This window comes from Terrapene carolina, unplaced genomic scaffold (genome assembly GCF_002925995.2).
Source record: "Terrapene carolina triunguis isolate 2854851 unplaced genomic scaffold, T_m_triunguis-2.0 Scaffold629, whole genome shotgun sequence".
Classification (NCBI taxonomy): domain Eukaryota; kingdom Metazoa; phylum Chordata; order Testudines; family Emydidae; genus Terrapene; species Terrapene triunguis.
This window is the reverse complement of record NW_020664980.1, coordinates 12,540,823-12,564,021: the sequence shown is the minus strand read 5'-3', so window position 1 is coordinate 12,564,021 and position 23,199 is coordinate 12,540,823. Positions and strand designations below refer to the sequence as shown.

The 23,199-nt window shown below is 43.3% G+C and overlaps 1 protein-coding gene across 2 annotated transcripts in view; it reads left to right on the top strand.

Moving 5' to 3' along the window:
• ADAMTS2 (ADAM metallopeptidase with thrombospondin type 1 motif 2) overlaps positions 1 to 23,199 on the top strand; it is a 263,392-nt gene that overhangs the window by 2,499 nt on the left and 237,694 nt on the right. For both annotated transcript variants that reach the window (XM_026659415.2, XM_026659414.2), the window contains exon 2: positions 168 to 529. In XM_026659415.2, the coding sequence (XP_026515200.1) occupies positions 168 to 529 (362 nt within the window). The remainder of the gene's footprint in view (positions 1 to 167; positions 530 to 23,199) is intronic.

The window sequence follows — 23,199 nt, the reverse complement described above, 5'->3', positions numbered from 1 at the left end:
AAGTACTCCTGTTCTTTTTACAGTATGTTTAGTCACACTCATGAATGAAGTGGCTGTGGAGAATGCAGTGGCCATCTCCCTTATGTAATTCTCTGATGGGGTAATGGATCGTGGACTAATAATTCTAAACTAATTTTTAGTTTTAATACTTTTTTTTATCTTTAAAGATCCTATTTTGAGGAATATAGAGGAATACAGACTTGTCGTCCCAATCAGCACCGATTCAGAGGGCAGGTTCCTATCTAACCTGGTGTCTGGACCTCCAAGGGGGCGCTTCCGAAGAGATGCTGGGGATATGCAACATGAAGCTTCAAATGAGCAAATATTTTATAATGTCACTGTTTTTGGAAGAGAGTTTCACTTCAGGCTGAGACTGAACTCTAGGCTGGTTGCCCCTGGAGCAACAATTGAATGGCAAGAGGATTCTAATGTGACTCATATTGAACCACTCCATGGGAATTGCCTATATGTTGGGGATATCACTGATTTGCCTAACGCTTCAGTTGCTATAAGCAACTGTGATGGGCTGGTAAGCTGCTTTGCTATTATACCTAATATAATTACTTTACTTAATTTTCCTATAGTATATATATATTTAAAATGTGTTGAACTTTGTCCTAAAAACTTGCACCTCATATGCTATGATAACTATGAATTCAAATTAACTAGGTGTTCCTTAACATAGGGGGTAGCTGTGTTGCGACAATAGCTGCTTTTACAGGTAGACTGGGAGCAAGTTCAGTCAGAACAGGCATGTTCTATTTTAACTATTGTAACAAACCGCTAAGTACTGTAACTCAGTGATGATTTTCATTAGAACTTACTTGAGGTTTTTAACATTTAAAAGAGGACCAAGTGTCATGTTCTGACAACATATTTAATCTTCGTAATATGGCTTTTACCTTTCTCATTTCAGTTTAAGATGAGAAGGGGATTTTTAGAAGAGGAGAACATTGCAAACAGATTTGACATATGTTATGCTTTTGTCTTTGAAACTTGTTCAAAGGATAGGGTCAGACCTTTACAGTTTTATAGATCTTTCACTAGGGCCAATTCTCTTGCCTAACCAAGTGATTTATGAAAAGTAGCAAAAGTGTTAAAGGGTTTCACAAGGAAACAGCTCCATATCATGCATTGTACGTGGCTGGATACATGAGAGCTTGTGTTCCAGAACAGAAAACCATAACATGTTTAGTGGCCAAACTATATCTGTTTGTGGCAGACATCTGAAAGAAGCACACACTGTGATTTTAACAGTAATTGCTATGTAGAGCAAACTTTGTTTAAATGACAAAGTGACTTTTTGGGGAGGAGGTAGTGAACTTTTAATCTATTCAATAACTTCTTGGTAGACTTTTGGGTCTCATATCTTTGTGATTATTTAATTTCTATATAGTTCTCTGCTCTTCTTAATCAACCATTTGACTCAGTTGTAGTCCATTTTTTTTTCTAGGTAGTCATAGAAAACTGTTGGTTTACAGAACCAGAACATGTCTCAAAACTATAAAATGAAGTGAGAGGAAGGTCATCTCATTTACTTTTCCTTATTTCCACGCCTGTGATTCTTCGGCTCTCTTAACCGTATATGTTCTTATTTCTAGAAGTAGGCTTTAATGTTGCTGTATGATGTGGACAGGTTGCTAGGGGCTAAAGTTCCTTCAAGAAATACTCTTGGGACAATGCAAAAATGTACTATCAGAGCACACCAGGAAGCAGATGATGACTTCCCCTTGCCCAGGTGGGGAGTGATTGTGCCAGCGCAATACCTGGTGCAGATTAATCAACACACAATTACAACTGCTTTGGCCAGTGCATAGCTAGGGGTAGAGCCAAGGTTCTGCCCACTCCTCACCCACCTGCAGCAGTGGGGAAGTAGCAGTCTTGTGGAGGCTGCTATTCCTCCTGTGCTGGCTACCCACACTGATGCAGGGGATAATAGGGAGACCTGTTCCTTCTTACTCCCCTGTGCACAAGCATTAGATGGGCTGCAATCTGGCTATTCATATTTTAAGAGTCAAATATCAGTTGGCTAGCAAAGAACTTGGTCAAAGCAAAAGATTAGGAACCTCTATCCCCATGGCCTTGTACCTTGTGTTGTCATTTATACCTGTGCACAGTGGGTATATAATGCTGCTGTTTGCACAGGTGTAAATAACTTCATAAAGTGCAAGGGAGAGGATAATTGGAGCCAGTGTCTCCAGTGATAAGTAAAGCCACCCTTCACATAATGCTAGGAATAATTTTAAATAGCTAAAAGCTAGAAAACAACAGTAGTTATCCAAAGAATGCTGCCTGGTTGTCTAGTAATATCAGTTAGTTAGGATAAATTAAACACCATTGCATTAACAGCTGTCTGAACCTTAATGACTGACTTCTACAGCATAATATTTGAGTCAGTTAAGAGTATGATCATCCAAGTGAAGGCATTATTTTAACTTATAGTCTTATGTAAACCTTGTTTGTGGCCAATATGCATGGAATAAGTTGATGTGACTCCATTGTACCAACTTGCAACTGCCTGTTGCACTTTATTTACTTAGGCCTGTTCCTGAAAACATTTATGCTTAATTTCAAGCTCATAAATAAAGTGCTTTCAAGACTTGGGCCTCGCTTTAGAATAATAGAAATAATATCATTACCCTGGAATACTGACCCAAATGGGATATTTTCAGCTTTTCAAATAAACATCCTGTTTTACCTTTTGTTTGCTTTGTGTCATTGCTTAGTACTGGCTTTGGCATTTAGCTAGCAGCTGGAGACTGTTATCGTGTGACAATGTTCTACACTAGTGACTAGCTCTTTGTAAATATGGGAAAGAATTAAAAACTAATAATTTAAATTTCATCCAAATGAGCATCAGCCAAAAGTTAAAAGCAAATGCAGAAAAATGTACATAGAGGGTCACTCAACTCCCATTAAAGTGAATGAAAAAGCTTCTGCGGGTACTGGATTAGATCCTTAGAAAGTATTCTATTAAGGTAATTTACCTCAGTAACTAAGATTTCAAGCTAGGTTGAAATACTATGGGTTAGTTTCTTGTCTGGGTCCATAATTAATATGCTGGGTTCTGTCCAGCATTCTTATTTCCCCCCGTCCATTAGGGAAACTAACATGTTAAAGAGAGAGAGAGAGAGTCTAGTGGTCTGAAGATAGGAATGAGAGCTAGCAAATTCTAATCTGGCTCTGACACTGATTTGCCCAAGGTCACGTAATGTCTGTGCCTCGATTCATCCACTTCTAAATGGATAATTTTAGACTGTAAATTATTAAGGACAGACTATCGCCTATATCTGTTTGTACAGTGCCTAGATAGCTTGGGTCTTGTAATGCAGAGCAGTGCCCAAGTACCTTTATAAAAACTTGGGTGTAAATTACTTTCCCAAGGTCACACAGGAAGTCTGTGGTGGAGCAGTGAATTGAACTTGGGTCTCCTGATTTCTAGGCTAGTGCCCTAATCACTGGACCATACTACCTAGAACCTTTTAGGTTCTTAACAATTGATTCATATGTGAGAACCATAGGAGGCTGTTCAGTATTCTAGGCTTATTAGTGTGTCTTCTGAATCTGAATCCTTCCCATTCTGTCAAAGGTCGCTTAGGGCACAAACAAGGCCCTGCCATCCCTGTCTGTCCTGGGCTGTTCGTTGCATGTCCTCTTTGTTGTTCAGTGACATAAACTTTCCCTCTCTAAGTACTGTTCAACAGATGGATTCTTGGTATCGGCCCTTTTACGTGTCCCTCCAGCTGCCTAGCGGCATGCCTGCCGTGGCAGATGTTCTGGCTTCATTCCTAACACATGTCCCAGATATTCCTTCTTTGCTGGATAACTTTGAAGATAAGGGGTTGCTGAACTCTGACAAATCTTGGCGCTTGTTATAAATTCTAATGCCTCATATTTTCCTGAGGCATTTGCTTTCAGAGGCATTTAGATATCTGGACCTTTGGTGGATTTCCAGCTTTCACATCTTTACGTAAAGGTGGAAATAACATTTCAGTTGAAAATTTTGTGGTTTGGTTTTCAGTTGTAGATCTTCAGTAACTGAATCTTGTTTAAACTGGTGAACGTAGTTGCTGCCTTGCCAATTCATGACGTTATTTCCTTCTGCATATGCTCGCTGGCTTACATATTACTACCAAGTGTATCTTACATTCCAGTTAATACACCTGAGGAGACTGTCTGCTGCTGCTGGTTGTACCAGAAAGCTGAGGTTGTTGGAACTGATATAAATCACAGCAGTCAATCTGCAAGTGAAGTTGTATTCTATACAGTAGAGAGTTTGGGTTTTTTTAAAATCCTCTAATGTGTGATCACTCTAAAAAGTACAATGGGGGTGTGTATATCCAACTATATATGATTTTTCAGTCAGAACTGAGGGTTGGTTGTTTTTAATGTGGGTCTTCCCAGAGCTTTCCAAAGTAGAAATCAACAACAACAACCAGTTTTACTAAGCACTGGATTTGCGGGTGGGGGGGCGGGAGCCTGGGATGGATGAAGACTTCCAAAGTATGTAAACCAGACATATTTTTCATAGCTGAATTAGGCTTTGAAGATCATTGGCATATTGAAGCTAATTAGTAGGGAACTTTCTTTATGAGCTCTCTCTAGAGCTGTGAATGTGATTTTTAACCATGTAAAGAAAGTGTCACTGTAACTTGCCTACTTAAAATAAAAACAACTTGTTCTGTGTTGGGCTACTGAATATCTTCACTGTTGACTGAATCACACCCAAAATGGGTATGAGTGTATTCTGAGTTTACAGGTTCAGTCCCCAGTTCTCCATTCCAGCAAAGCTATGCTCTGTACAGAGTACCCTTGTGCCTCCCCATATCCTGCGCCATATAAGGGCCTGCCCTAGTGTAAGAGCAACTTCAAGGCAGCTCTAAAATTCTCAGCTGCCTGTGGCCTCTGTGATCATTCTAGAAGACACAGTACAGGTCTGTCTCATCTTACGCTGGGGTTCTGCAGTCAGCGCCTAAAGCGGAAATCGCGTATAGTCAAAATTACATTGAATGTAATGGCAGGCGGAATCGCCAGCACTACAGAAACAGTATTTAAATTGTTATTTTTCTCTTTTGCTGTTGTTTTTTGCCAACCGTGTAAAGCTGAAATCGCGCATGTTAAATGCGCCTAAGATGCGACAGACCTGTAGTCTGGCCACACACTTATCCTTGGTATGCCCTGTACATTAGGGATGCTGCTGGTGCACAATGAAGAGCCAACTAGTTCCTGGGTTAGGGTTATTCTCTGATGGATAGATCCACTCCCTTTACAACCTCTCTTCATTGCTGGAATGGTACAGGCATGCCATAGGGCAATGAAAAATCAGGCCTATGGCATTCTCTCCTGACTTCCCTCCAAAGGGCCATCTTTACCTTCCCCTGAAAACCAAGGATCTTCTGAAATCTGCTGGCCACCGTGGCCACCTGTATGAAAGACCCGTGACAGCACTACAGGTTGGTCTTCATGGCTGCAGAGCCCTGCATAATGACCATCTGCTATGTCACAATCATCCTTCCTCTCTGGAGGGTTTTCATTGAATGGTGGGTGAAGAAAGGAAAGTTATTGTTGATGGGGTCAGTGTTCGCTGTACACCTGCCCAATCACAGAGCCTCTGCCCACCTACAAGGCCCAATCCCCAGGGAACACTAGTGGTGTTGAAGAAAGAGAGGGAGCGTGCCATGGAGCCAGAACTCTTCATTTTGTTGCATCCAGATTTGCTACTTGTGGAAAGAGAGGGGAACATACTGACTAACATCAGTACCAATATTTATGGTGGCTGAAAGTCTTCAGCAGCATTTGCATGATGCCAACATTTTTGGGTGTAGAATTTCAGTGATTCTGAATATGCCCCATCCTCTTTATAATATATTCCTACCTCTATAGGAAACTGGCTAGAGTGTGTACTTAAATACAAACAGACGTCAGATAAACACAGTACAAACAAGGGACGTGACTCCATGTAAGAGAAACAATATGCACACAATCAATGTAAAAGACATCCAAGGTTTTGGATCAGTACAGAATCTAGCACTGTGATGTATTTTAGTGGATATGCAAATGATGCATGCTGATTAGAATGCTTGAGTTTCTTATGTATAAGTCTATCTTTGCAAAGAATTTGGACTATAGAAAAGCCTTAAATGTTTTTAACATCTCCAGTTCAGTGCCACTGAAAAACACCCAGTGGTAAATCCTGAATAACAAGAACTAAGTATAATAATTTATTCCATGTCTGGAACACAACAGAAGGCTCAAATGTAACTTTGAACTTTGATGTCCTGCCATCTGTGTAAAATAAAATTTGGGCAGCTGTAAATAATATGTACCCATGATGTTCACTTGTGTTCTGAGGGGTGTGTGTATATGTGGATGGGTGGATTTGAAGAGGAAGGCAGGGAACTAAATCTCAAAATTATGGGGGCCAGATCCTTAGCTGGTGTAAATTGACATACTTCCAGGGCCAGCTCCAGCTTTTTTGCCACCCCAAGTGGCGAAGGGGGGGAGGGGAGGAAAAAAAAAAAGCTGCGATCGGTGGCTGCTCTACCGCGCCGCTTCATTCTTTGGCGGCAATTCGGCGGCCGGTCCTTCCCTCCGAGAGGGACTGAGGGACTTGCCGCTGAAGACCTGGACATGCCGCCCCCTTCCATGGGCTGCCCCAAGCACCAGCTTGCTGCGCTGGTGCCTGGAGCCGGTCCTGCATACTTCTACTGAAGTCAATAACATTATACCAATTTAAAGTAACTGAGGCTAGGACCCTGAGTAGAGCCCTGTGTGGGACTGGTTTTTTAAAATCCTGCTCCTGTCCCGTCCTGCAGTACCTGCTCCTGCATTGTTTCTTGCATTTTTATCCCATTCACACCTGCAAAAACCTTAGATCCCACAAATCCTGTGAGAGAGACAGATTCCCCGATGCTACTAAAACAAAAACAAAATTGTATATAAACAGAATTCAGACACAATTTTTACCAATAAAAGAATAAAACAAATCTTGCTTAAACCATGTAAAAAATACTTTAACTCCTGTTGTAATAGACAACAAATCTTTCTTCCCCTTGCTTAAATTTAAGTATTAAAATCTTTATTTAAAAATAAAGTTTTTGTGTTTCCTGCAAATTCCCGCAGTGTGCTTGTTTTTGCCCACCCAGTCCCACCTGCAAGGAAGTACATTTTCTTCTTTGAGAGATGTCCCTGTGGGTGCACCACTCCAGGTGATGGTGCGTTCCTGTGGCTTTGCTTGGAGAGTTTTGCAGAAGTGCCTGTACGGGTTGTGCACGCTCGGTGCCTGCCTTGCGCGCCTTTGGCACTCAAAGTGTCATACGTGTGACCCGGACTCCTCAGTTCCTTCTCAACTGTCCCTGGCCTGAGACGGAGCTCAGCAGTCCTGTTGAAAACCTGTAGTCCCATTCCATCACAGTTTTCTAGTGATGAAGATGAGGGAGTGGAAGGGGTATTCCCCTCTCACCATTCTTCCCCGATTAGGATACCTACTGCTGCTGGACCATTAAGATCATAGTCCACATACGCTCACAACATGTGGCCTTGGTATGGCCACCCATGGTTGGGACCGCCCATACCTTTCCCTGGTCATGGCCATATTGGAGTCCTTGGGGGGGGGGGAAGTCTTACAGAAGGCACCATAGCAGGCGTCCTAGCCCACGTAGGGAGGACGCCAGATCTTCGCCTCCACCTTCGGAGACAGCAGCGGTGGACACACAAGAGGAACCCATGGCAGAGCAGGAAGAGGACACTGCTCACCACCCAACAATAATTCTTCCTCCTCACCAGACGAAGCTATTATGCCTCCACCACCAACCACGGCAGATGACTTTTACCCACTTCCAAGACTTGTTTAAAAGAGTGGCTAACGAGCTTAAGATTGCTCTAGAGGAAGTGCCAGAAACTCAGTATGAGTTAACAGATATCCTACGGACGTCTTCCTCCTCCAAGATAGCATTGCCAATCAATGCGGCTATCGTGGAACCTGCCAAAACAGGACCGAAAATATTACGTTCCTTCGAAGGGATCGGAATTTCTCTTTATATACCCAGCACCCAACTCGCTGGTGGTGGAGGCAGCCAACCAAAGGGGCAAACAGCATTTCTGCTCCACCCCCTTCAATAAAGAGAGTAAGAGGCTAGACCTGTTTGGCTGCAAAGTATATGCCTCATTCACACTTCAATTTAGTGTCAAATTATGCGGTATTACTCGCCAAATATGACCTCAGGAATTATGGAAAATTTATGGACTTTATCAATGACATCCCTGAGGACAAGAGACAACAATTTAAATCTTTGATCTCTGAAGGACAGATGATCACACATACGGCTCTACAGGCTTCACTGGACACAGCTGACGCTGCAGCCAGATCCTCCACTACTGCTGTTGTCATGTGACGGGCCTCGTGGTTTAACTCCTCAACATTTCTATGAGAGATACAGAATACAGCTGAAGACCTCCCTTTCGATGTAGAAAAATTGTTCGCAGCCAAAACCAAAAAGGTGCTGCACATGATTAAAGATTTGAGGCCCACGCTCCGGTCCCTTGGCATCCATACACCTGCCACAAGAAGAAGACAATGCAGATATCAACAATATCAGCACCCTAGATACCCAACATACACACAGCAACACCAAAGTCTGTACAAACAACAAAAGCAGCAATGACCGAGACTGAGGCCACAAGGATGATGCCCTACACCATCAGCAGCATCTCAACCTACTTCTGATGAGCAAATTTGACCATCCCGATACAACACAAGGGGAAGGGGTTTTATTTCCACTACTTTTTAACACACAAGAAAAATGGAGGATGGCGACCAATTGTCGATCTCAGGTGACTGAACAAGTTCGTGAAAAAACAAAGGTTCAAGATGGTCACTTTAACAACAATAATACCAGCGCTGGAGCAGGGGGATTGGTTTTCAGGCCTCGACCTGCAGGATGCTTATTTTCATGTCACAATACACCCTGCACACAGGCATTTTCTCAGATTTACTTTGGGCACAGACCACTATCAGTACAAGGTACTACCTTTTGGCCCATCAACAGCACCCCATATTTTCTCCAAGATCCTCGCCATGGTAACGGTGCATCTGAGAAAGCAGGGAATAATAATTTTTCCTTATCTGGACAACTGTCTCCTGAAGTTGCACATTCAATCAGACGTCGTTTGCTCCACTCAAACGACGATAGAGTGTTTCCAGAGTCTCAGTCTACAAATAAACATAAAGAAATCAACAATAGAACCAACTCAACAGTGAGAATTCATTGGCGCGTACCTCGACTCGAGGGTGGTGAAGGCATCGCTTCCACGAGACAGGTTCAACACAATAAAGACACTCATATCCACAGTACGGAACAGTCCACAGATCGCTGCCCACGAATGCCTAAAACTCTTGGGCCACATGGCAGCATGCGCATTTGTGGTCAGACACGCACGCTTGCACATGCGCTGCCTGTAAGGATGGCTAGCAACTGTGTACAGACCAAACAAACGCAGAATAAGCATACGATTAACAATGCCCCACAAGGTCAAGGACTCACTAACCTGGTGGACTCACCCACACAACCTGTGCTCTGGGATCCCATTCACACAAGACCCTCAATCACATGATCACAACAGATGCCTCCCTCATTGGGTGGGGAGCACACATGCAAAATCATACAGTACAGGGACTGTGGGCCACAACTGAGACAAGTCTACACATAAACTTGCTGGCACTACAGATGGCACAAAGTTCCTGCCTCCACTTCCTGCTGTTCATAAAAAAACAGAACATTAGAGTAATGACCGACAACATCGCTTGCATGTTTTACGTAAACAGGCAAGGGGCAGTCAGATCACCTTTGCTATGCGCCGAGGCTATGAAACTCTGTAGCTGGTGTATCCAAAGCAATACCTACCTGGATGCCAGAGCACCTCAGCAGACGTTTTCCCCACGAATGGGAATCGAATGATACAATGCTGTAATATGTATTCCGAAAGTGGGGTCACCCGTGGATAGATCTATTTGCGATTGCCCGCAACACCAAATGTTAAAAATTCTGCTCCAGAGCAGATCTGGGAAAACAATCCATGGGAGATGCGTTCCTGATTACTTGGAATGTAGACCTTTTCTCTGCATTCCCACCAATACAATTGCTACCCAGAGTGATACAGAAAATAAGGACTGACAAAGCCAGAGTCATTCTAATAGCCTCCACATGGCCAAGACAACCATAAATAACACGGATGTTGGCACGTGCTCCAATCATGTTCCCTCTCCACACAGGCCTACTGCCACAATGGGAGGGACAAATACAACATCTGAACATAGAGATACTTCATCTCAAGGCATGGCTTCTCTATGGCTCTCTAATAACGAGCTAACTTGTTCTGACCAGGTCCAGAGGGTGCTACTCCACAGTAGAAAACACTTTACACGTAGCACCTACTTATATAAATGGAAGAGATTTACAACATGGTGCACCACCAGACAAACTGATGCAACGTCTGCATCTCTCCCATTGATATTAGACTACCTTCTAGAACTGAAACAATCTGGCCTCTCTGTTAGCGCAGTGAAGATACACCTGGCGGCCATCACTGTCTTTCACCAAAAGATTGATCACACTACAATCTTTGCCGACCCAATCACCAAACGATTCCTCAGGGGCATTCAAACTCTCTATCCAGATGTTAGACCACCCACATTACTTGGGACTTAAACTTAGTGCTAATGGTCCTGACTTGGAAATTGTTTGAATCTTTAGCAACCTGCTCTTTATTGCACCTGTCCATGAAGGTGTCATTCCTAGTAGCGATCACATCAGTGAGACGTGTGGGAGAAATCGGGCACTCATGGCAGATCGGTCTTATATGATCTTTTTTAAGGGTAAAGTCACATTACGTACCCGGCCCAAATTCCTACCCAAGGTGCATTAGTCTTTTCACATTAACCAACCTATACAGCTTCCAACTTTCTTTCCTAAACCACACGAGAACTTGCAAAGCTACGATGCACACTCTGGACATTAAAAAGGCACTGGTTTTCTACCTGGGCAGAACCAAACCGTTCAAAGTCTCACGAGGACTCTTTGCATCTATAGCTGAACACTCCATATCCACGCAGAGACTCTCGAAATGGATATCTGGATGCATTCATCTATGCTATCGATTAAAAGGCACACAACCTCCATCAACAATTAGGATGCACTCTACTAGATTTATATCAGCATCCACAGCATTCCTAAACAACGTTCCCTTTATAGACCTATGCAAAACCGCCACCTGGGCCTCTGAAGACATCTTTGCCAAACATTATGCAATCATGCAAGGCCCTAAAGCAGGTAATAGAATCATAGAAGATTAGGGTTGGAAGTAACCTCAGGAGGTCATCTAGTCCAACCTCCTGCTCAAAGCAGGACCAACACCAACTGATACCCAGCTTTTCCGAGTGGTACTATCCACAGTTATCTTACCAACTTCGAAGCCCCTTCCATCCTAGAGAGCACTACTCTACAGTCACCTGGAGTGGAGCACCCACAGGGACATCTCTCAAAGAAGAAGAGAAGGTTACTCACCTTGTGTAGTAATTAAGGTTCTTTGAGATGTGTTTCTGTGGGTGCTCCACTACCCAGCCCCCTCCCCTCTACTTCAGAGTTTCATGCAAGCTCTCCAGTAGAGAAGGAACCGAGGAGTCTGGGTTGTGCGCACGATACTCCAAGCGCCAACGGCACGTGAGGCAGGCACCACGCATGCGTGAGCTGTACGAGCATTGCTGCAAAACTCTCCAAGCGAAGGCGCAGGGATGCACCATTACCTGGAGTGGAGCACCCACAGGGACACTCATCTCGAAGAACCTCAGTTACTGCACAAGGAGAGTATACTTCTCTTACCCATTCCCATTATTTTGGCAGCGGGTCCTGCGGGACTCAAGAGATCTCAGTCTTGCTGCAGGGCTCCTGCCCTGAACTTTGTGCTACATCAGTGTAATTCTCTGGTATCAAAGTCTATATGGGACTTTTTTCCTTTGTGTGCTTTTTTTAATTAAATATCAGCTGTCCAGGGACTCTGCAATATTGCTATTAAAATGGTAAGTTATTACAAATAGAGACGTGACAAGTAAACTATTAAGAACGCTTCTGGCTGCTTCATTCTTCTGCAAACTGCATCGAGTGCCAAGCCTTGCTTGCCTTATTTATGGGGTTGAGTTCAGTAGTACTACTCAAGTGAGCAGGGATTGCTTTTCAGTGTTTCAGACTAGGTTGTATGCTATAACAACCCTCACAAAATATTTGAGAGAAACCCTTATTGTCTGGCTGCTTGCCCAGATGCTAATTCCTCTAGAAATGCCTGGTCCATGGTAGTACTATTCAAGCTTTGTTCCCTAATAGCAGTAGTGACCCCAGCACAGGGTCCACCTTGGTGAGTTAATGACAATCAAGACTCTCCTAGCCAATCACTAATCTTCAGGAAGTAGCTTGTTGCTTTGATTGTTATTGCTTAAGTGCCTGTTTGCCAAATGTCCTAACAAAAAAGATTTTATGTGGGATTTGCAAGTATCTTCCTGTTTTAGAAATCAAGTAAAGAAATTATTTGTGTGCACTTAATCTCTCTCATCTCTAACAGATGCTGTGCTCTAAAGTGTTAAGTTTATGGGCCTCCATTCAGGAAAGCACTTAAGCACATACTGAAAGTCCATCCCTGTTCAGGACAATCCTGATTAACTTTAAGCATGTGCCTGAGTCCCACTGAATTCAGTGGGATTTAATCATGTGCTTAAGTGCTGTCCTGTTGGGATGCTTTCCTGAATCGGGACCATAGGACCTGATCCCTAGCCAATTGAAGTCAGTGGGAGTCTTTCTTTTCCCATTGACTTTAGTGAGCTTTGCATCAGGCCCATCGTGTGTGTTTTTGACAAAGGCTGCCGTGTAATTTATTCACCATTAATTTTTAAAAAGTTCAAAATATCTTGTAGCAGCATTTTCTACTTTTGGGTTGAAGTCTGTTTTGACTTGTTATATCTTTCCTTAAAAAATTCTGAATATTTCAGGCAATTCCTGTTTTCTTTTTCCAATAATATGATGTATATGTGTTGACAATATTTTTCTAGTTCTAAATATCAGTTTAGTAATGCCACCTCAAAAGTTTCCTTTATGATTATGATTCAGATTATCTGTTATTGATATACGATTTGAGAGCCCAATCTTGCAAATACTTATGCACAAGAGTAACTCTCCATGAAAAATACATCACCTGAAGGCAAACAAATTCTTCTATAACTCTTTCATGCTTTCTCCACTGAGATTCAGCTCATATATTTTTGGTGTGGATTTGCAATTTAGTTTTGTTTGTATTTTATTTTGCCCTTGGATCACACTAGTTTGTGATATATAAAGCAAAGTAGAACTCAAGATAGGGCAAATTATTATCATAGCCTAGGCTATGTCTACGCTACCAGCTAAATCGGCACTGCTGTGATTGATGCAGCAGTGTTGATTTTGTGGGTCTGGTGAAGACACACTAAGTTGATGGGAGAGTGCTCTCCCTTCGATGTCTGTACTCTACCTCCCTGAGAGGCAGAAGCTATGTTGACGGGAGAGCATCTCCCATTGACGTAGCACAGTGTAGACACTTCTGTAAGTCAACCTAAGTTATATTGATTTCCATTATGTAACTTATGTAACTGAACTAGCATGATTTACATCGACTTCCAGCGTTCGTGTAGACCAGCCCTTAGTCATGTCCTGTGCATAATGGTTAAAACAGATGTTTACAATAATTCGAGTAGATGCATTGGCACTAAGTTCTCAGCACTTGCATTGTCACTGGGTTGTAAACACAACAGACTGAAATCTGTCATGTAGCATCTCACTACTTAAGAGCATTTCTTCCCTTTAAAACAAAAAACACAGACTCAGGATTGTCTTTGTTGATAGTGTAATGACAAAACAAATCTTTTTGCTCTTTAAGCAAATTAAACAGCAAAACAGTTGCAATAATAGGAAAAATGTAAACACTTCCTATAACACTGTACAATTGAACATAAAAAAATAACTTTAAATGATCAGGGCCCTGATCCTACAAACACTTAGGCATAAGCTAAACTTATTTATTTGTATTATGGTAGTGCCTAGGAGCTCTAGTCATAGACCAGGACCCCCATTGTGCTAGGTGCTGTACAAACAGAACAAAAAAGATTGTCCTTGCCTGAAGGAGCATACAATCTAAATATAAGACATAATGTAGATTCAGACAGATGGGGTTGGGAGGGAGGAGAGTTCCATTAAACAATGAGACAGTACTGGTCAGTATGTTGGGCAGTGGTCCAGATAGTCTGTCTGAGGTCAGTGAGGTTACTTATGTATTTAAAGCTAATTGTGTGTGTGAGTGTTTGCAGAATCAGAGCCCAGGTTACTACCTTAAACCCCAATCTTGGAAACGCTCATGCACGTGCTACCTGTAAGAACATAAATAACCCAATTTAACTCAGTGGGGCTACTCACATGCTTAAAAGTCAAGCATGCATGTCAGGTTTTTTTTGCAGAACTGAGACTTAAATAATGAACTGGCTCGCTCGCTTTTTACCACTAATATGCAACATTAGCTTGGTAAGACAGCCGCTCTTCACATATTATAAATTGCTGAGGTTTCTCCTTTTAAAATGTACAGTCTGACACACACTACCTAATTAGCATGATTCAGTCTCTTACTGGAGAAAATTATTCACTATATGCTTTTCCCTAGAAGGAAAATCTCCTATCATTGCACACTGTATTTTTCTTTGCATTTTTGTATGCAAATATTCTCACCTGCTTTCATCTGAAAGTGGAAAATGTAATTTCCCACATCAGGCAAGCGGACACCATCTGGACAGAATATCCTAAGGCAGTCAAAGTTGATATCTTTGTGCTATTTGTAAGCCTTTGGATAAAAGATAGGCATTTCCTTATGTCTTATTTGACCTTGTGTTGTGCTCTCCTTATTGTTGTAGTATCTTAGATGTACTCTGCTCTTTGACCACACAAGTACTAATTTTCCAACCAGAACTTAAAACAGTGTACACCCCAAAAATGGGCCTAATGGCTCCCTCTACTTTCCATCCTGAAAGGTCCCAAAATAGTAGCTAATTTTGACAAAGTCATAATTACCTCCACGAACAAGCAGAACATCTATTTTGAGAATCCTGTCCCTCTTCAGCTTCCAGAGCGTGTTGCTAGTATAATGTTAGTAGCTTGCAATAACCTTATTGCTTCCCTCTGGTGTGGTTTGTAGGCTTCTTTGTGGTTTTGCAAGATTCTCTGAGGAGCTAGCAGTACAAATTCCTGCAACTGGCCAGAATTTCCCACACTTGAAGCTGATTTAGAATTTTGGTTGGTATAGGAAGCTGGAAAAGACTTTTCTCAAGTCAACCAGTTCCAACCTCTGCAGAGAGCAGGATCATTGTTTTCTATAATCTAAAATACGAAAGTATTTTATCTGACCTACTTTTGATTCTGGTGACAGCTACCTCTGTTGGCATATCAGTCCATTGCCTAGTTGCTTATTCAGATAGGCAACTTCTCATGTCAAAGCTTATTGCCTAAAACAAAGACATGGAGAACAATTCCTCATCTTGCTGTGCTGAGTTACATGCAGTTCCCTTCCTCTGCTTCCTATTAACAGCTCTGTAATATTTGTACAGTATTTTCATGTTAATCCTATCCCTCACTGAAACTTTGGGAGCAAAAAAAGCAATAAATCCCATCAGTCTCTCTCCGTATGTTGTAGCCTCTATTCCCTTTATCCATTGTCTGTCTGAAATTCATCTTTGTTTTCAGTGTAATCTTTTAGTGTTTTCTTTTATTATGTAACTATGTAATGAAAGGGCTACATTTCCAACAGTATTTTTAGTGCCATCACACCAAAAATGTAACAGTCTCTTTCATCATGTAACAAAGGCTCTTTCATCATATAAGAGCCTCCTGTCTAGGCAAAGTCCAAGATACTGATTCTTTTTGTTTTATTCAGTGGTGCTGTGCTGTTTGGTCACAGCCATTTTATTGTCCACTACAGCGCTTTTGACAGTTGGTGGTTTTCTTAAACCCCCAGTGCCTGGAGTCATGTGAATATGTGCAAAAAAAAAAAAGCCAATTAAATCACCCCAAATTGTATATAAATTCTTAATATTTTTAAGTCACTCTTGATATTTTTTTGGGGCTTGATTCATGATTTTTGGACAGCTGAAGTGGCAATACTGCTTTTGTACTCCCCTCCCCCCCGCATTGCATCTTTTTCTGCGTTATCGCTTCCCCAATAAGTTTCCCACATTTTAGCTATGCTGATTATTTCTCTCTCCAGGTAAAATTCTACCTTCATCTGATGCAAGTGTTATGGGATTAGAGGAAAGAATATAGAGGCAATGGCTACACCTAGTACAAGACTCATTGTACCAGTATAAGGGAATATTGCTTATGGTTGACTGAGTTGGTTGATAAAGGATTTGCTACTGGGTGCCCTTTCCTCTCCTTTGTAAAGGTGCAGAGTTTACCCGTGTTTTGCATGTGCTTTACACAAAGCTAGCCAATTGGGTCTTGTCATGCCCCCACCCCCATGTCTGGCAGACCATGCCCCCAGGGCAGTGAAGCCCTGGCCATTGTAGACTATGACCCATGCCTCATACCAGTCTCTTCTGGTGCTCTTCTGGTGCTGGAGAGAGATCCTGTTCTGATCTCATTTACAGCTAACCGTCTCTCTAAGTTTGTATGAGGATTCTGTAGTTTTGGCTCTATCCACTTGGACGTTACCATCCGTCCTAGTTTGAGCCATCCATCTGTGAATTCTAATAAATGCGGGGTTCTTGGTATTACTGTATCATGATGCATGTGAAGTATCCCAATATTGACCACTATCAGGTTCCATTTAAGTCAAGTTGTACCACTATTCTGAGGCAGCTCTGTTCAGATTTATATGCTGCTTTTTTTTATTATTATTATGGTGGTACTCCTCTTTCTTGTATTCCTTCTTTTGCCTCATTCGTGGGATTCTACCCACCATCTCCTTTAATTTTTCAATGTTTGCTCCCCTAAAACAAAGTACCTTTGTTGTACAACTTACTGTTACTCCTCATCCTTAATATCCTAAATATAATTATTTTGTGATCTCTTACTTACCAGGGCCGGCTCCAGGCACCAGCTTGCCAAGCAGGTGCTTGGGGCGGCCACTTCGGAGAGGGGCGGCACGTCCAGCTATTCAGCGGCAATTCGGCGGATGGTCCCTCACTCCCGCTCGGAGCGAAGGACCTCCTGCCGAATTGCTGCTGCAGATCGCGGCTTTTTTTTTTTTTTTTTTTGCGCTGCTTGGGGCGGCAAAAACGCTGGAGCCGGCCCTGTTACTTACACATTCCCTTTAACTGGAAATGTATTCTTTTGTATTGGTTTATGCCAAATTCAAGGTTTCCCCACTTTTCATTGCACTGTTGATCTTTATTCTCAACAAAAATAACTGCTTACTCGTATGCATCTCCCCACAGGGATCTCAGGAATTAAAATTGTCTATGAGCAATGGTTCCTGTGCTTTTGTAATCTTTTTACATCTGATAAGCACTGCATCTTTGCTTTTAATTCTTATTTTGTGATCTTTTCTGCCTTGGTGTTGTATAAATAACTCCAGGTGTATTTCCTTGCTTTGTCTTCCTCTTTACCATGTCCCATAGTTTCACCTCTTTCCAATTGTATTTCATTGCATTGTCACACTACATTTTCTCCATGTTTTAACCTAAAACTCACTTGAGCAGGTTGCATGAATTGCAGCCCATTCTCCATTAGAAAAATAACATTGCTGTGGATTTATACATTTTAGCTTTTAAAACGTACTTGAACCTGCGAACACTGCGTGGACAAAGGTTCAGTTAACATTACTGGTGCCTAGGTAAAAAGCTCCTCTTTCATCTATCTAGATAAAGCTAATGTAATGCTTGGGAAGGTATAGGTTGTTGCTCTTTGCTGGGGATGGAAACTCAGGTGCTGCTGTTCCTGCTGTCTAATGAGTGTGAACAAAATCATGGTGTAGCTAGCTCTAAAATATTCATCTCTTCCTTTAAAATGGGAAAACAAAAATCTGAATCACACTCAACATTTTAACTGATCTCTAAAAACCATAAAAGTAAAATACCTTTATGCTGCTTTAAGAGGACAGTGTGCTGTATCTTGACATAGGCCCTGAATATTTAAGCCCTTGCTGATGTGTGTTCTGATTTATTACATGCTGTAAGAATAATGAACTGAACAGGTTTTGGAGGAAAAATTGCACTGCTAACTATCAGGGTTGCTAGCACCACTTCAGTGATTTCTTTTCCTTCCCTCTTTCAGTTGTGATACCTAAAATAGGTCGTCTATTAGAAAGACGGGGATCTGTAGGGTCACACTTCTGATCACTATCTGTTTTACAGGAGGCCTAGGTAGATCTCTACAACTGTTGTGCTCTTGGTCTTTCTTTCAGACATAGGACAGAACACTAATCCAATTTAGCAAGGGACTTAAATGTATGTGTAACTTTCAGCAGTTAATAAGAGTCAGGTGCCTAGATGCTTTTGAAAATCCCACTAGGCACGTAGCTGCATGTTTAGCCCTAGGGCCTAGATTCACACAAGTACTCAGCATTACAGCACCTAACTTTCAGTGACCTAGAGAATCACAGGGAAACACTGATTGACAATGCCTGAGTTAGGAGCTTAGGCTCCCTGTAGAATGAATGGGGAGATTAGGTGTCTTAGATTGCGATTCACAAAATCCAGCACTCTAGGTGGGGAGTTGCCTAAGCTAGCCAATGGGAGATGATGACAGAGGAGTATGCTAAGCCCTGCCCCACCGTGTTGATAGGCTAGGGTGACCAGATCTCCCGAGTTTATAGGGACAGTCCCGATTTTTGGGTCTTTTTCTTATATAGGCTCCTATTACCCCCCCACAGCCCCATCCTGATTTTTCACACTTGCTGTCTGGTCACTCTATGATAGGCGCCTATCTCTGCTTGAGATTTGCAGCTTTGAACTCTCTCTGGAGTTAGACAACTCTCTGGAGTTAGTGAGGCTTTTTTGCAAGAAGCAGGGAGAGAGGGAGGACCTCCCTCATAACTTTTAGCCTAGTAGTTAGGGTGTTCACCTGGGATGTGCAAGTCCCTCTTCCACCTGATGGGAAGGGATTTTAGAAAAAGAGATCTGCTACCATTCATGTGAGTGCCCTTTGGGATATTCTGATGTGGGGCTCCCTCAACCTCTTCTGTTGAAGCTGTTCCTCTGAACGCTGAGTCTCCCACATCCTGGGTGAATGCTCTAACCACCAGGCTATAGAGTCATTCTTCTGCTTATGCTCTTGTGCTCTCCCTGGTCCAAATGACACTCTAATTATTTATCCACAATGAAACAGCTTCAGCAGGAGAGACTGAGGGAGCTGCATGTTAGAATGTCCCATGGCTCTGGGGCTTAGGTGGGAGCTAGGTACTCAGACACCAAGAGGGAGGCAGCATCGCGCATGCCCAGAGGCAGAAACATAGATGCTTAGGGAACTTTTTACTTCAAAAACGTAAATTGCTGAGTGAGTTTAGATGCCTACAGCATTCAGCAGGAGTTGTGTGAATTGCAGTGGAGCCTAAAACTGGGACTTTTAGACACCTAGTCCCCAGACTGAGGTGCCTAGTACTTATTATGAATCTGGGCCTTAATAATACCTTTTGAAAATATGGCCCATAGTGTCCAATATCTTTGAAGGGGTGAGGGAGAAATGGTATATATGGTCCTGAAACTGAGTGTTAGAAATCTTTGTATCTTAAGTCTTCATTCTAAAAGTCTGTAACTCACAGCAATTCAGTATAGGCTGTAAATATTGAAGAGCCTTTGATCTTTTCACTCTTGACATGTTTCACTGCAGCGTTAGCCTGGGCTCTAACCCAACTACCATCTACACACACAAACCTCTGACCTGAGTTTGGTGACGCTTTAAACCTTGGTGGGCCCAGCTGTGGGTACCGGCTGGCGCCTGGGTGCCGCTTTCATTCAGACTGGTCACCCATTCACTTTGCAGTGTGGGCACAGGTTAGTGAACTTGGGTGCTGATAGTCCACCAGCATGGGCAGTGGGTATAATAGGCTAAGTCTCCCCAAACAGGCTGAAGCACACTTCCCTTTGGAGGCACGCTGCTGGCCTGCTGCCGCCAAAAGAGTGCTCTGGCCGTGACCTGGCCCACACTCCGCCCTGAGGCCTTGCTCCCATGTCCTGCTCTTAACCTGTGGTCCCACCCACACTGCTTCTCTTCCTGTCCCTGCTCCACCACTTTCCCGAGGCCCCCTGCCTGCCTCTCGTGCTTCTCCGCCACTTCCTCCATGGCCCCCTCTGCCCACTTGCATTTCTTTGCTCCTTGAGAGGCAGAGAGGTGCGGGTGCTGGGTGAGTGGGCTCCTCGGGGGAGGGGGCGGAGAGAGGTGTGAGCAGCAGGGGAGGAGCCCTTGGGGGAAGGGGCTGAGCGGGAGTGGGGCCTGGGGCAGAGCAGGGGTGGAGTGTGTGTGTGCGGGGCCTCGGGTAGGAGGCTGAGCGGGGGCAGGCATTGGGATGGAACAGGGGATAGGGCCATGATCTGGGCACCAGTGGACCCCCCACACTTCTAGGGAGCTTCCAGCACTGAAGTCCAGCTGCCCCAAATGCAGGAGTCACGTGCCGCCCATGCCCACTAGTCCCATCCCCCAATTCCCCCCGGACTATATTTTCTTGCTTCCAGATTCCTTCTGCACTGGCAGTCACCTACCAGTTTATATACCCCAAGTCAGTGTTTAAACCCCATATGATATGCAACCTGCTAGGTTTCTAATGTGCTCCCACAGCACTTGAACAGAACTGGGGGCGGGGCATAGGTTCTACGCAACAGTCCTTTAAAAAGAAAGATATCTATGTGAAAGATTTTTGCAACTTTGCAAATCCCCCTCCCCTCAGAAACACTACTTGACATTTTTTGGTACTTTGATTCTACCTAATGAAACAATGCTGAAATTCATGCTTGTGCTGTCATTTTTCTTAACAAGATACAAACATAGTTTTTCTTTAGCCTTGGCTCATCTAGGTATAGGTTCAGCATACGGGATTAGATAAGTATGCACAAACTGGAAAGCTTATTCAGACTCATGAGTCTGAAAAATGAGACTGGGAACATCACAAGAATTGGCTTTCTCTGGAAATGAGCAAACCCTTATCAGAATGTGCTGAAAACTTCAAAAAAGGTCAAAACATGGGTAAAGATTTAGGGGCTCTTGTACCTGTACTGGTTCCACTACCTCTAATCTCAGCATTTTTGCTTGGCCACAAAGAGACTGCATTCTCAGATTCAGCTCCCAGACTTCTGAACTGGGCATCACAGCATGGGGAGGAGGTGACTGGCCCTCTGGAGAAAGAAGTGGTTGAGGACTATTTAGAAAAGCTGGACGAGCACAAGTCCATGGGGCCGGATGCACCTCATCTGAGGGTGCTAAAGGAGTTGGCGGATGTGATTGCAGAGCCATTGGCCATTATCTTTGAAAACTCATGGCGATCGGGGAGGTCCCGGATGACTGGAAAAAGGCTAATATAGTGCCCATCTTTAAAAAAGGGAAGGAGGAGGATCCGGGGAACTACAGGCCAGTCAGCCTCACCTCAGTCCCTGGAAAAATCATGGAGCAGGTCCTCAAGGAATCAATTCTGAAGCACTTAGAGGAGAGGAAAGTGATCAGGAACAGTCAGCATGGAGTCACCAACGGAAAGTCATGCCTGACTAACCTAATTGCCTTCTATGACGAGATAACTGGCTCTGTGAATGAGGGGAAAGCAGTGGATGTGTTATTCCTTGACTTTAGCAACACTTTTGATACGGTCTCCCGCAGTATTCTTGCCGGCAAGTTAAAGAAGTATAGGCTGGATGAATGAACTATAAGGTGGATAGAAAGCTGGCTAGATCATCGGGCTGAACGGGTAGTGATCAATGGCTCCATGTCTAGTTGGCAGCCGGTATCAAGCGGAGTGCCCCAAGGGTCGGTCCTGGGGCCAGTTTTGTTCAATATCTTCATTAATGATCTTGATGGCGTGGATTGCACCCTCAGCAAGTTTGCAGATGACACTAAACTGGGAGGAGTGGTAAATACCTTGGAGGGTAGGGATAGGATACAGAGGGACCTAGACAAATTAGAGGATTGGGCCAAAAGAAATCTGATGAGGTTCAACAAGGACAAGGGCAGAGTCCTGCACTTAGGACGGAAGAATCCCATGCACTGCTACAGACTAGGGACCGAGTGGCTAGGCAGCAATTCTGCAGAAAAGGACCTAGGGGTTACAGTGGACGAGAAGCTGGATATGAGTCGACAGTGTGCCCTTGTTGCCAAGAAGGCTAACGGCATTTTGGGCTGTATGAGTAGGAGCATTGCCAGCAGATGGAGGGACGTGATCATTCCCCTCTATTCGGCATTGGTGAGGCCTCATCTGGAGTACTGTGTCCAGTTTTGGGCCCCACACTACAAGAAGGATGTGGAAAAATTGGAAAGAGTCCAGTGGAGGGCAACAAAAATGATTAGGGTGCTCAAGCTCATGACTTATGACGAGAGGCTGAGGGAACTGGGATTATTTAGTCTGCAGAAGAGAAGAACGAGGGAGGGATTTGATAGCTGCTTTCAGCTACCTGAAAGGGGGTTCCAAAGAGGATGGATCTAGTCATCAGTGGTACCAGATGACAGAACAAGGAGCAATGGTCTCAAGTTGCAGTGTGAGAGGTTTAGGTTGGATATTAGGAAAAACTTTTTCACTAGGAGGGTGGTGAAACACTGGAATGGGTTACCTAGGGAGGTGATGGAATCTCCTTCCATAGAGGTTTTTAAGGTCAGGCTTGTCAAAGCCCTTTCTGGGATGATTTAGTTGGGGATTGGTCCTGCTTTGAGCAGGGGGTTGGACTAGATGACCTCCTAAGGTCCCTTCCAACCCTGATATTCTATGATTCTATGGTGATTCCTCTTGCAGTGTATATCCTTTTTCTCTACAGGGAACAGTTGAATGTGATTGATACACAATCCCTTATTGTCAGCCTGAAAACATCCTCTCTGCAATGAGTACAAATTCTCTTCTTTCTCTGATGCTTTACTCCAGGGAAGCTTCTTTCTTGTTCTCCTTCTGCAAAATCTGCATGAAAATATTGTCCAAATAAAGTCAGTCTCTCTCTCTCTCTCTCTCTCTCTCTCT